The 14,285-nt window shown below is 40.3% G+C and overlaps 1 protein-coding gene across 10 annotated transcripts in view; it reads left to right on the forward strand.

Annotated features, from left to right (window-relative positions):
• Nucleotides 1-14,285, forward strand: part of ZNF207 (zinc finger protein 207) — an 18,224-nt gene continuing 3,939 nt past the window's right edge. The window contains exons 1-13 of one of the 10 annotated variants that reach the window (XR_004061244.1): nt 1-179; nt 1,606-1,732; nt 2,168-2,306; nt 2,859-3,026; nt 3,685-3,760; nt 4,254-4,301; nt 6,158-6,258; nt 7,286-7,446; nt 8,236-8,328; nt 10,120-10,362; nt 10,991-11,153; nt 11,307-11,490; nt 11,712-11,791. Coding sequence is in view for 9 of the 10 variants with exons in the window: in XM_030961805.1 (XP_030817665.1) it covers nt 139-179; nt 1,606-1,732; nt 2,168-2,306; nt 2,859-3,026; nt 3,685-3,760; nt 4,254-4,301; nt 6,158-6,258; nt 7,286-7,446; nt 8,236-8,328; nt 10,120-10,362; nt 10,991-11,153; nt 11,307-11,467 (1,521 nt within the window). In the remaining variant the exon portion in view is untranslated. Of the gene's footprint in view, nt 180-1,605; nt 1,733-2,167; nt 2,307-2,858; nt 3,027-3,684; nt 3,761-4,253; nt 4,302-6,157; nt 6,259-7,285; nt 7,447-8,235; nt 8,329-10,119; nt 10,363-10,990; nt 11,154-11,306; nt 13,771-14,285 lie in introns of those variants that run through there. The other 9 variants (XM_030961805.1, XM_030961804.1, XM_030961806.1 and 6 more) reach the window with 9 other exon arrangements.

Consider the following 14,285-nt stretch of genomic DNA (forward strand, 5'->3'; position numbering starts at 1 on the left):
GTTCGGAGGCCGCAGCGGCGCCTGAGGGAGCTCGGCCGCCATTTTGTGCCTCTCGCTCGGTCCGGGGCGGCCGCGCGGTCGCTGCGGTTCTGAGGGAACGCTCGGCTCTCCTGCCTTGTCGGTCGGGGTGACGCCGCCATGGGCCGTAAGAAGAAGAAGCAGCTGAAGCCTTGGTGCTGGTATCCTTCTGTGTGGGACGCGGCGGATGCAGAGAGCTGGGTGGGGGAGGGTAGCGGCGCGGCCTGGCGCGGTCGGGCCTCGGTCCCGTTCCGTCTCGTACCGAGATGGGGCTCAGCCCTTCTCCGTACGCTCCTTACGGTTTGTCTCGGTGCTTGGCCCTGTTCCAGCGCTGTGCTCCTCGGGATGGGGCCCAGTCCGTGCCCTTCCTGTGCTCCCCACCCCCCTCACGGCCTCCGGCCCGCTCCTGTCGCTCTCGCCGAGGCCGCGGCCTCCCGTCCGATCCTTAAAGCCGGGGCAGCGGGAAATGGAGAATTGTTTTTATCCCTTGCGAGGGAGGATGTTAAAGGGAAAAAATCCTGCTACTGATAAATACGTAGTTCACGGAATGAGGTGGGATGTGGTTAAAAGAGAATTTTTAAAGCTTTGTTTTTTGTTGTTTTCGTGACGGGGGGAGCTTTCAGTTTATAATTGCTGCATCATGATCGGGTTTAATTTTTCAATATCCAGAAATACTGGTGGATTTTTATTTGATCACGCCTTCTGAATGTACTCACTGTTGTGGAGTGATTATAAATCTACCTTATCTCTTACGTTCTGTCCTTTAGAATTGTTTAATAAAGAAATTTAAAAGGTGCTCCGAGGTATTTTACCATTTTGTCTTGGGAGGCATCTGTGATTGTTTTAGACATTATTTCACGTTTTGGTGGAAGCACGGGAGACACTGTGTTAACAATGTTAACATTTTCTTAATAATAAATAGCTAATGTGTATTCGTCTCACCTAGGGAAATGTGTGGAGTATTTGCTGAAATATCAGTGCTGACCCACGGAAAGGAAATGCAGTTTGCCTCTTGTATTACGTAGATGTCCAAACAGTTCTTTGCTTAAAATATTTCTTCTTAAAAGCAAAGAATTCTTCAGTTACTGCAGCAAATTATGATGTGCCATAAAAATTGATAGCTGGATAAGTGGAAGAGGAAGGGAATTTTAAACTAAAACCTTTTTTCTCTTTTATGATTGTTAGTTACTGGTAATTGATTAAAGAGCCACTTCTGAGTGATTTGCATAATTTCCCTTTTGCTGATTTCAGGCCCGTTTCTCCTTTAATGCTGTAGCAGCATTCACACCCCTGAAGAGAAAAATAGGTAGGACTTGAAAACCACGAGTCAAGCAATATAGACTCATGATGATTCTGATTGTGTGCAGACACCTTCCCTCTTCTGTACCTGTGTAAAGAGGGGTGTGCTGGACTGGATGAGGGTGTTTGTTTTCAGACATCCATTAAATATTTGTCACCCTTTGAATGCTCAGAGATGCTTCTTGTGCCTTTCTTTTGCTTCAGAAAAATCACACTGGTGCTCATTACCTTAGTCCTATCTAAAAGGTCACTTCCAGTATGAAATGTTTCCTTAACAGTCTTCAATAGGTACTGTAATAGGGATTTTGATGATGAAAAAATCCTTATACAGCATCAAAAAGCAAAGCACTTTAAATGCCATATATGTCATAAGAAACTGTATACAGGACCTGGTTTAGCTATACACTGCATGCAGGTAAGGAGTTTTAGATTTACATGAGCTTTTCTTTACAGTATTTAAAATTTAAGTTAAGTGTCCTTAAGAAGGGAGGTTGGGGGCTTCCAGAGTCTGTAAAACTGGTGAGGAAAAGGCAGCAATGGCCTCTTTGCAGCACAGGAGTCCTGCTGTGTCAGCAGTCAAATGGCCGCCGTGCAGAGAGATCTTTCTCAGGAGTGTTTTGTAGGAGTGAAGGAATTGCTCTGTCTCAGTTTTTCTAAGTTAATGTAAGCTAGTTTTAGGGGTAATAGTAGTTACCAGAGATTAGGAGGCACAGATCAAGAAAATGCTTGGCCCGAGAGATTAGTCCTGTTAAAGATGTTTCTTTTCTGTCTTCGAACTGCCTGAAGAACACAGAGAATTTACCCTGAAAAGTGGTCAGCAGGGTTTATTTAGGTTTTTTTTTTTCTTTAGGTACATAAAGAAACAATAGATGCTGTTCCAAATGCTATTCCCGGAAGAACAGACATTGAACTGGAAATCTATGGAATGGAAGGCATTCCAGAAAAAGACATGGAGGAACGGAGGAGGTTACTTGAACAAAAAACTCAGGGTAAGGTGGAATGTGGCTGGTTGTCTGTCATTTCCCTGGTGTGTTCCTTACTCAACCGTGGCACTCCGTGAGGGTGGGATTTAATTCCTTCTCTGACAGCAGCTCCAGGCATTTGCTAGCCACGTGGGAGGGATTTTTCCTTTCTTGTTCAGAAATAGCTGCTGCCAGAGCAGCTACAACAATTACCTAACGAATATGGACGTGGTCATTTATTTGTGAGAGTAAGGGGAGGAAAGGCTACAGGTAAAACTGTCCTGGTGATTCCCAAATGCTTCAGTTTCTTTGCTGTTCAGGCCTTTGGTTGAACTGCTTTGGTTTATGCAGGACAGCATGATACTGATACAAGGGCAGATCCCTCTGTATGTTCAGGGTAGTGACAGTGTGAGTCATGTTCCTTCCCTTTATTTGTGGCTGCAGGTGGGCTCACACAGCATTCTTTCTTTGTATTTGTGTGACTTTTTGAACACTGGCAGGGTTTGAATTTTGCTGTTAGTTAATTTTATGGAATATACTTTGTGTTCATTTTGACCGTATGCGTTGTACTGTCTGCAGAGAGCCAGAAAAAGAAACAACAGGATGATTCTGATGAGTATGAAGATGATGAATCTGCAGCTTCAACTTCATTTCAACCCCAGCAAGTTCAGCCACAGCAGGGGTACATTCCCCCAATGGCACAGCCAGGTTTGCCTCCTGTGCCAGGTGCACCAGGGATGCCTCCAGGTGAGTGGGTGTGTTATGTTAGGTCATTGCTGAAAACCTCATAGAAACATGAATTATTGCTTGTATGCTTGAGTACTAATCTGCCCTTTTATCACTGGGGTCACAGAATAGTTCTGGGAGGTGCAGATAAGTAGTTTGTTCATTTTCTTCCCTGCTCTGTGCATGAGCACATCTTCCATGGTGGACTAGATTCATATATCTAATGCTGGCATGTAGATTGAAGGCATCTGGTGGTAGGACAGGTTAGTGCTTCAAACAGAAGTCTGCCAGTGATACTTGTTCATACTGTTTATAACAGGGTTGTGAAAACAGGGCAGAGCTGCTGTGCATCTGTAAACTTCTGACACAGAACAGGTCGTTCATATACAGGCCACAGATACAGTGAGGAAAGAGTTTTGATCAGTGGGTGAAGAATGGTCTCTTGTAGTGAGATGTCTTCTTTGGAGACACTAAGGAAATTCCCAATCTTGCAGGGTTGAGGACAATCAATAAAGTCAAATTTGCAGATAGTACTTATATTGCACTGTTTGTAGTATTATTTCAAAACCCAATTTTTTAGAACTTGCTGTAAAGCATTTATCCAGTGTAAACTTATCAGATGGCATTTGTTTGCAACTGTATGTTAGCAGAGTTGTTGAAAATTTATTTTTCTTTTAAGGTATACCCCCATTAATGGCAGGTGTTCCGCCTATGATGCCTGGAATGCCTCCAGTTATGCCTGGAATGCCACCTGGGTGAGTAGCAAGAAAGACTTAATATTACATGTTCATACTGTGCATTTTAAACTCACAGAAAAAGTAAAACTAATTAAAAGAATGTACAATAGGGAATTGTGAACTCTGTAACTTAAATATTTAAGACTAACCAAAGAACTGGATGGCTGTAAACCAACATGTAAAATATGGCCAGACTGGGTTTATGTATAAAGTATCTTGCCTTTCTCCTAACTTAATAGTTGTTAAGTAGTAATGTATTAATACAAAATTTTGTTGTGTTGGTTTAGAGCCTTCTGTGAGCCACTATTCCCTTGTGTATTGCACATATTTTGTGCATCTGGTTATCAGTCATCAACATAACAGAAAAAAAGTAATGGATGTTTATATTTTTATTGTATTTTGGGCAAAAGATGTTGGTTTTTATGCTTGTTATGGGGTTGACACCATACCCTATCACAATGTGTTTGGAAATTCACAGTTAGATTTTTGATTTTGTCATAAATTTTCACAGATTACATCAACAGAGAAAATACATGCAGTCATTTTGTGGTGGAAACATGTAAGCATCTCATTAATGTAATTCTAGGTACATTCATTATGCCATTTTATGTCATGTTTTTGATAAGCTAGAAATTGTTTTACTGAAAACCTTTGAATATTGCCTAAGAATGTGGGGAAGGTGTCTAGTTAGGTTTTGTTACTGTATAATACGTGATGTTTTTATGTTTTATCTAAATGAATATTACAAAACTGTATGTGAAACTGTATGCATTCTACAAAACATAAACCAAACAGACCCTTAGAGACTTAAAGCCTCTCTTGAACCAGAGCTTGAACAGCTCCATGTGGTTGATACTTCACGCTGCAGGACATTGTGTAGGAGCTCCGTTTAATCTAAACTTTAAGTTAACTGAGGTGAAAGCTTCTGAGAGATAAATATTGATTTAACAGCCTTTGAATTGAAAAATCATATCATAGTCGAACATGGTGTGGATGCTGATCAGAAATTTAGCTTTTCTGGGTGGAAACTCAGCAGAATTTAATCAGGTTGTTGGACACTGGGTCCTCATTAAATTCCCTTTTAATTTCAGGTGAATGTTATGTCACCTGTAGAAACACAAATTAATTTGCCAAAATTTCACTGCATTTCATTTTGGGAGGAGAGGATGATGTTGCATTATGCTTTTCGTGTATTCTAATCGAAAGTTTTGCTTTCGTAACCTGATTAAATTTTGTTTAACAATGACCAAAGAATTAGGAGAGACAAAGCAACTTTGGTGTTAGTGTGACAGCAGTTCTAGCACTATCTGCAGTTTCTCAGAAGTCATTCTGGAACAGCAGGCAATGAGCATTCAGCACTTGTTTTGATGTCTGCTGGGTGGCAAGACTGATTTTGCCTTCTCCAACCAAAAAAGGGATGATGGGTCTGTGTTCTCAGTCATTGCTGCTTCTGCAGTGGTTGTTCCCTGTGTAGCAGTGATAGATGAGTTGAGAGCAGAAATCAGCCTTGCCAGAAAGAATGCTCACTTGTTCATGGGATTTGATCTGAAAACAGCAGTGGTGAAGGTGTCTTAACTGTCATACAAACAGAAACTGCTTCTTAGTGGGGTTTTGGTTTGTACTGGAGTACTGCAGATCAGCTTATCTTGTTCGCTAAAGTAATAAACATTACTTTTTAATTTTATTTTTTATTTATTTTATTTTATTTTGTTTCCCTAATCCGTTTTTGAATGTATGCAAAAAATTAAGCAAAATTAAGCTTCACTTGTTTGTTCCCTGTAAAGGTCTCATACATATTCATTTAGGAAGAGAAACCAAATGGTTTCTTTTTAATGTGGAGGAAAAATATGTTACAATGAGGATGTCTCATATTAAAAAACCAAAATCCCACTTTATCATTAGTATATGGATTGTTTTCTCTAATTGAAATTCTGGAAGCTTTCTTGCCCTGTGATCTCTGCTATGCTTTTGACAATAATTTTTGGATAGTTCTACAGTTCTGGGTTATCTGACAGTCAGTGTCAGAGAGGAGTAGTAGCAGATATACAGTGATTGTAGTGTGATTGGAGCTAGCTGGTTTTCCTACATTCAGACTCCATGAATGTACTGAGATCAGGTTCTTGGAACACTTGGCTGCAGCTTGTAGTCTTGACAGAGATTTCAAGAGACACTAGTTCTGGAAATCTCATATTAGAGACAGTGAGATCTTGAGAAATTAAAGTTCAAATAAGTGTTTGGGGTTTTCGGTGCTGGGTTATGTTTTGGATTTATTCTTGTGGAGCTGGTTTGGAATTCCCTCTCTTGAGAGCTTCTTGAAATTATTTACCATTATTTTTTGTCTAATACAGGGATGTGCCAATTCTCTTAAAACTTTATCATGTGTGTTCATACCAGTGCTCATTTTCTTTTCAATAGGATGATGCCAATGGGTGGAATGATGCCTCCTGGTCCAGGAATCCCACCTCTTATGCCTGGTATGCCACCAGGTAGGTCAGGGTTGTCGAACTCGTACTATGGTGAGAGTTTTATTATATTTATTTCTTTCTACTAAGATTTAGAATTTATGTAACAAACATACAGACTTATGCCACCACCCACCACCTTCATGTGGTTGGACTGCCACAGAAGCCACTGTGTGCAGAGGTGGTTGATTTATAGCTTCTGATTATAAATAATTATTTTACTTTTATACCATTGTTAAAGTAAAAAACAGAATACTGTTTCTTTGATTTATTGCATTTTCTCACACTGTTGTGTTGCCTGGTCTCTCTTCATCCCTTTTTTTTAATTAATGTTTGTGGCTGCAGTTGGAAAACAGTAATGACTGAAAATGTGGAAAGTGGGGAATTGTTGGGTGGTTTACCCAGCTAATGAGCCTGCAGTGTGAAGAAACTTAACTGACATTTTGGTCTCTTACTGTAGCTAGAAGAGTTGTTTGTTGAGCTTGTGCAGCTCTTAAGTAGCCCCAAGTTCCCTGGGTGTTCCATCTGACCAGTAACTGGTTTGCTTGATGGAACCCATGGGAGCTGTTAACTTCCCACTGACCCTCTCCTAGAGCTCCACACACACCAAGTGCAGGTGTTGTGGTGACGCTGTAAAATGTCCCAGTCCACTTTACTGATGACCCCAGCAAAGCTGGCAGTGGTTTGGTCACACTTCTGGTACTGTTCAGAAACAATTCAGTCTCTCTTAGATTTTGTAACAGTATCAGCCATGCTCTTGGCAGCATACCTGCAGTGTGTCAGAAACAGTTACTGCATGAATTGTACTGGTTTATTGGGGGCATAAACTTCATTATTGCAGCTTTAGGAAAAATCAGCTTAATCCAACATTGTTCTGAAGTATTAGAGGTTACTGCCTGTGCATAGCCATTGACTGTTGACTGCTGGCATTACCCTTTGTCATGTTTTATTTTACTGTTGCCTTAAAAATACATCTTGTAGTGGGAAACTTTGTTCTAAGGAACGCTGGGAGTGGGATTGTCTAAAGGAATATTGGTGCTTCCTGGAGCCTGATCCGCCGCCCATTGTTTGTGGTTTGTAGGGATGCCCCCTCCTGTTGGGCCTCGGCCTGGCATGCCTCCAATGACACAAGCACAGCCTGTTACAGCCCCGGGCATTCTGAACCGGCCTCCAGCTCCTGCTGCAACAGCACCAACTCCACAGCCTCCAGTTACTAAACCACTCTTCCCAAGTGCAGGGCAGGTAAGGTATCCCAGAGCCTGGAATCTCTTGTTATATTCTTCAAATTGCCACTGGGTCAATAGTGCCTATTTATTATTGAGGAGATCTAAGAAATGACTGGTTCAGGTTTTTGCTTGGGTTGATGTTTAATTCAGTGTAGTGCTTGAATGAATTTTAAAGTATTCTTTTGTTTGTCTCAAAGTAGCTGTGAAACCAGACAGAAGTTCTGTAAGCAGTGGGGAAGAAAGGAGAAGGCAAAACACTGTTAAAGGCCTTTAAATTTGTTGTTGTGAAGGGAACTTTGGGTGGGTGAAGAGCTGTGTTAGCTACAGGAGTCTGATTGCATAGAACTCTACCTTTCAAGTTAAAAATCTTGACATTACTTGTTCTCACTCACAATGGGCTCTCTACTGATAAATGGACGAATTTATTCTGTAGTCTTGTTAAACTGGTTAAACATTGTCTGAGTTAGGAGGTTTTTTACTTCAAAAAGTTTAGGAGTAAGTCAGTGTAGTGAAAAGTTAATTTCAATGTTTTGTGGGGGGAAGTGGGGAATTGATAGTGGCTTGTGACCTCTTCCCTTTGAATGCACTTTTTCATGGGTCCTGGAGTTCTTACTTGCTTTCAAGTATGTTGCAGAGGCCTTTGTAATGTACTGTTTGCATTTTGGACTTCTGCGGGGACGATACATGTTTACAAAAATACAGTCCTTTCATAAGAAAGGGCTTAATATAAGAAATCCTTTCATCTGGATACTTTCCACCCATTTGTTTGGAGACTTTTCACTGTTTCCTTTCTTTTATGCTACAGATGGGGACACCTGTCACAAGCTCAAGTGCAGCTTCCTCCAATTCAGAAAGTCTCTCAGCATCTTCTAACGCTCTGTTTCCTAGCACAGCACAAGTACGCAGGAAGTCACAGTTTAAAACAAATTGCTTTGCAACTTAACCCTTTGGACCATTCTGTAAAATCTAAAATTGACTAAGCATCTTCAGATAATTTTTGTTATATTCCTGATTATGTTTAGCTGGTAAAACTGCAGAGTCCTTGATTATGAGTTGCATCTTACGAGAAATAAGCATGTCAAAGTGCCCAATTTTTCTTAGTGTGAAAGAATGAAATGTAACATCCTGGTTCTAAAGGGTTAAAAGAGCATGAAAGCAGTTAAATGCATTTTAGTGGGCAGTGGTTAGCTTGATGCATGGTGAAGGCTTTTTAGTTTATGTTGTTTAATATGTTACATCATAATGTAGGGGATTTTAAATTTTCGTTATGTGCAAAATGTTAAATTTTTTTTTTTTGATTGAGAGGTTCAGATAGTTGTAAATATCCAGTGACTAGAAACAAAATCATTCTCTCATAACTAAGGTTTGCTTTGGAGATTGCTGTGTCTTCAGATACAGCTTTGCAAAACAGACTTTTACAGGGTTTTTGTAACAAAAGAGTAGGAGAGATGAAATGTTGAAATCTCTAGTGGACCTCTTACCTGCTTCCATTGATTCTTTATTCACCAATAAGATTATAGTTCTGTGGATAGATATTAGAGTTAAATTCCAATATTGCCGGATGGAATGTGCCTGGGCTCGTCTGACCCTTGCTGCTTGACCAAGGGCAGCAGCTGGGGTGGTTTCACCTCAGAGACACCTTTGGCTAGCTGGATGTTGCAGCTGGGTGCTTGGGACAAGTCCAGGCAAGCAGGAGCTCAGGTTTACCTCTGGTGGAAAGGCTTTAGGCAAAGTGAAGGAAAAAGGAGATGGGTCCTGCTGGAGGGTTTCGATCCAGAGCTTTATTCCTGGCACACAGGCTTCTGAATGCAGCAACAACTCCCAACAGAACGAAGAACCTCGTGGTTGCTGTGTCTTTTAACCCCAGGGAGAGGGGGAGGGAAGGGGTAGGGGTCCCACCAACCAGGTAAGGGAGGGGAAGTCTCAAGGGACAAATGACACCTGAATAGCCCAATGTCCCCAGGGCTGAGAGGCATCTTTTGAGCTCTGCCAATCAGACGATGCCTTTGCTGGAATGTTAAGATTGACTGACAGCACTTAGCAGGGGCAAGGGAGGGGAAGGGAGGGGTTATTGGTACACCTGGGTAAAGAACTGGGATACTGAGACAAGCTAATACCTCACACTGCAACAGATAGACATAGTACTTTGTGAAAGTACTACATTGTGTTTATAGAGAGAACGCTTAAAGCCCTGACACAATAGAGCTTTCTTAAATATTTGATTAAAATATTTCTTAAATACCTAATTTTAATGAATACTAGCACTTTGAGCTGTACTCTAAACTAATAGTTGCTGAAATATGTTAATTTAGTGAAAGACTAATAAATCTATGCTTAGAGGCTCCTAAAAATAGCGATTCCGTAAAGATTTACGTATTTGCCAAATTTGGTGTTTGAGATAAAATAGTAGGGTGTTTTTTTCTTTGTTGTTCCTTTGTTGTGGTGGCTTTTGACCTGCAGATTTTAGACTTTCCTCTGTGTGTGTGTGTATATGTGTACATACCGGGGTTTATTTTGTCTTGGTTTCAGTTGCTCTAGTATGCAATAAGGCTGAACTTTACTTTTGTCAAGCTTGTATAATCATATATCTCACTGGAATGTTTCAGAGGTCTAACAGTCATCATTTAAGTTTTCTTAAATGAAAACTTTGTTTGAGAAATAAATGCTGACCTGTCTGTGTGTTTCACAGGCTGCAGCAGCTGTGCCAGGGCCAGTTGGTACTGATTTCAAACCTTTGAATTCTACACCTGCGACAACAACGGAACCCCCCAAACCAACATTCCCGGCTTACACACAGTCTACAGCCTCAACCACTAGCACGACAAACAGCACTGCAGCTAAACCAGCTACATCTATCACAAGTAAGCCTGCTACCCTCACAACAACCAGTGCAACCAGTAAGTTGATCCATCCAGATGAGGATATATCACTGGTAAGTAGCATGTTTTCATTGTTTTACTGAAAAATGTGATTTGTAATGATATGGCAGGTTAATGGAGTTTCATCTGTGCTCTGCATTATGTGTATTTTAGTAATGGTGAGAGTGCAGAAAAATGTAACTGAGTTATGATTGGCATATTGGCAGTGATCTTGCTGCAGTCTAAGCCTTAGCTTTGGTGGTAGTGGGAAATCTCTCAATCCAAAATACAATTTGGACTTTTACTGCATTTGGACTTTTGTATAGAACAAAAGACTGAACACTTTGAAGTTGTTTTGATGCTATTGCAGCAGTTAGAAATACGGAATTTATGGATGAAACATGAACATTAATTACAGTTCAGAGATGTTTAGGTTTGTGTTTTTAAGAGAAAAAGGCTTTATTCAGCTGGGGGAAAGGGAGGATTTGAGTTCCATGCAGAATACTCGAATTGGTCTGTATTAAGGAAGAAAGTCTGCAGAAAGGGGGGCAAATCCTACTGCTGCTGGGTAATGTTACTAGTAGTCTTTGAATTTGTAAGGTAGTTAAAATAGTTTAGTAATCTATTTTGTTGCACCTCTGTTTACTTTGCTTTTGGTGAGTTTTAACACGATGTGTTGTGATTTGTCTCTTCTGCTTTTAGGAAGAGAGAAGGGCACAGTTGCCTAAATACCAGCGCAATCTTCCTCGACCAGGCCAGGCTGCCCTGGGTAATCCCCCAGTTGGACCAATTGGAGGTATGATGCCACCACAGCCAGGAATTCCTCCACAACAACAAGGAATGAGACCTCCCATGCCACCTCATGGTAATCATACGTTTCCCAGCTTCCTATTTTTGGAAAGATTTGTGAAGTTGCCTATGCTGGCAGGGAGGGGTAAAGCTTTTCACACAATACACTTCTCACTATTTAAAAAAAAATTAAAAATTATTCTTTGCATCTTAACTATTCTGTTTATAGGTCAGTATGGTGCTCATCACCAGGGCATGCCAGGATATCTTCCTGGAGCAATGCCTCCATACGGTCAGGGACCTCCGATGGTGCCCCCGTACCAGAGTGGACCTCCTCGCCCTCCGATGGGAATGAGACCGCCCGTAATGTCGCAAGGTGGCCGCTACTGATGCTCCTACTCACGCTCTAATAGGTTTGGAGATTAAACCTTTTCTCATCTTGTGCTGTTAATATAGCCGAGCTTCCGTCAATTAAGGCTTCATTGTGACTCTTAAAAAAATAAGTATCTTCCCACATGCAAGGAGCTATTGGACATTCTTATTTTACATGGGAAATATTATTTGGAATAATAACAGGAACTTTTCCTGATGTTGCAATTTATACTGTATGGCTTCTTTTTCATGTTTCATCTAGGTTTTTAGAAGTGAAGTATAGTAAATATGGTTCGTTAAATTGTGAAGGCGCTGGAATTACATGAACATACCACCTTAAAGGCAAGTTCTGTAATGTTACATTGCTATTTGTGAAATGATGCCTTCACAGCACTTCAAGTGCTGTTGGACTTCATGTCCCCAACATAGTTTGGTGAGGGCTGTAACTGTTCCCAACTACTTGTACATTAAAGTCTGAACTTGTAACAATATTTAATGTATTTAGAGTTCCTCCTGTTCCAGGGTTTAAGTAAACTGACCCACTAAGGTCATGTGACTTTTCTGTACTGTTATAAACTTCATTGTAATAAAAGAGGAGAAAAATTTATATGCCTTTTTATTCATGACCAGCTGTGGACAACTGCCTGAAAGGTTTGTACACATGCATGCCATGGTAGCCATTGGTGTAATGAACACAGTTATTGGTGCTGTTTTGATAAAGTCTGAATTCCTTGTTCTAAAAAGTCACTCCTTAGCTGTACATCTGAGTAGACAAAGACCTGTACACTTATTAACTGACTCCTCAAAATTGAGGCTGCAGGAGGCACATCCTAACTCTTGGTTGTAATTTCTCTTAATGCATATGTTTCTTTATTTGTGCTTTCTTGTCCTCAATAAATTTTAAATGATTTCTAGTCCTGGCACTTGCTTGTAGGATGGGAAAGTGCTCTGAGATACATCCTAGTGCCAGGGTGTGTTCCATTAGTTCACTTTGCAAATGATGCTTTTTAATGTGCAAGTAAAGATGAATTTTAGGATCCTTTAGGTGAGGATTTCTAGAAGCTTAGGTGCATGGCACATGGGTGAGTGACTTCCAGTTAATGTATTGAAGTTGACCTGCAAAAGAGAAATAGTAGCTTAACCCTCTTAATGCACAGAAGAGGCAAAGCAGGCAAGAGTAATGGGTTATATGCTGTGTTTTTACTTTAAATGTTCAGAATTTCATGTTTTGGGAGTCTCTGAAAGGTGAACCATCTGTAACCATCTGTTGTGTGCTATGATCAGATGTTGTCTAAGTTTTCTTGAGCCATTCAGTGAAAGTTGCTGGAGTAAGAGACCTTTTTATCAGAGACATCTTCCCTCTGTGAATTAGTCATTTCTCTGTTTATAAGAGTAGAGTGACAAGTTCCTCTTAAGGTTGTAATTAAGTCTGACATCATGTGTTCCTGTGTTATACCTCTGATGAGAATGTAGAGGGAGACTTTTTGGAGAGAAGTGAGAGCCTCTCTGGCTTCTTCTCAATAGGGAAAAAAAAGTGGTGAATTTTTCATTTGCAGGTCAACTTTAAATACATGTTCCAGCCTCAAGCCTTATCTGCAGTTGAATTAATGGGGATATCTCTTCTTTAGGATGGGGTAGAAGGATCATTAGCATTTTTGTGTCATTATATTCATAGACGTTTTTGTAGATGGTGGAAGTTTTTCACTGAATTTTCATACTGAGCATTATGGCTCTGTTTCTTTGAAGTCTTGGGGTTTTGTAGCTGCACTAAAGCATTTCATGTGGCTCTATTCTGTACTGTCTCTTAAAAGTACGAAAATAACAGTACATCTAAAATACTACATTGTCTCAGCTTCTAAACTGTGGTCACAGAATGTCTCAAAAGCACTAGAGCATCCAGTGCAATCTAGTTGCAGCTGAATGGCCTTAGTTTAACCATTAAGAATTGCCAGGCACCTTTTTCTGAAGCGTTCAGTTTTAAGACCATAAGTCCAAGCCTCTGTTGAGAAGCAGTTCTCTCTGATCACTGGTATCTACTGATCACCTGTCAGATGTGCAGTATTTGGCTTGCAGATGTTCTGAGTGGGCCTTGATGTCAATTCTTTTGTTAGCTCTTCATCTTGCTTTAGACATAAGTCTAACAGATAAAACTTATTTTGCTGAGGCAGTGCTTTTATACTCTGGTTTTCTTCTGTTTACCTAATTAGGATCATTACAAAATACCGAAGAGATTTTTATGATGTCTTATATTTGTCCTTTTTATAATATTACACATAAAATTTGTGCATTATAAAGTGATCTTAACTACTGCTTGTAAAACTATAAAACTTCTCGCTTTTTTCTGAAGATCATGCTGCTGCTCTAAGGATGCTTGGCCCTTCTGCCCCAGTCAAGTAATTTCCTTCTGCCTTTGGTGTCTTCCTATAGTTTTCCATATGTTGTTTCCAGACCCCTGCTTTTCCTGGGATAAAACCTTATTGCATGCACTGTTAACTTGGCATATTCTGCAAGTTGTTTTAGTTAAGTTTCACTCTTTTAAACAGTGAATGTCTCATTCTGATAATGGTACCATTTTGTAGCTAATACTGCATAGACTTCAAGCTTGAATGCATTTTAAGAATGATCTTTCCTTAGTAGTGGTATTGTGAAAACCCCTTGAATAGGTACTTCCACGTGTATTTCATTGGTACTTGCATACAAGTAGGTGAACAATTTTTCTGTGATTTTTCACGTGGATACTTCATTTCCTGCTCCTGTCATTCCTGTGCAATAAGAGCTGTGATGTGGCTGCCTTCAGTCTTCAGTTACTTTTTGTCTCTTGTGTGATTCTTCTGGA

This window comes from Camarhynchus parvulus, chromosome 18 (assembly GCF_901933205.1).
Source record: "Camarhynchus parvulus chromosome 18, STF_HiC, whole genome shotgun sequence".
NCBI lineage: Eukaryota > Metazoa > Chordata > Aves > Passeriformes > Thraupidae > Camarhynchus > Camarhynchus parvulus.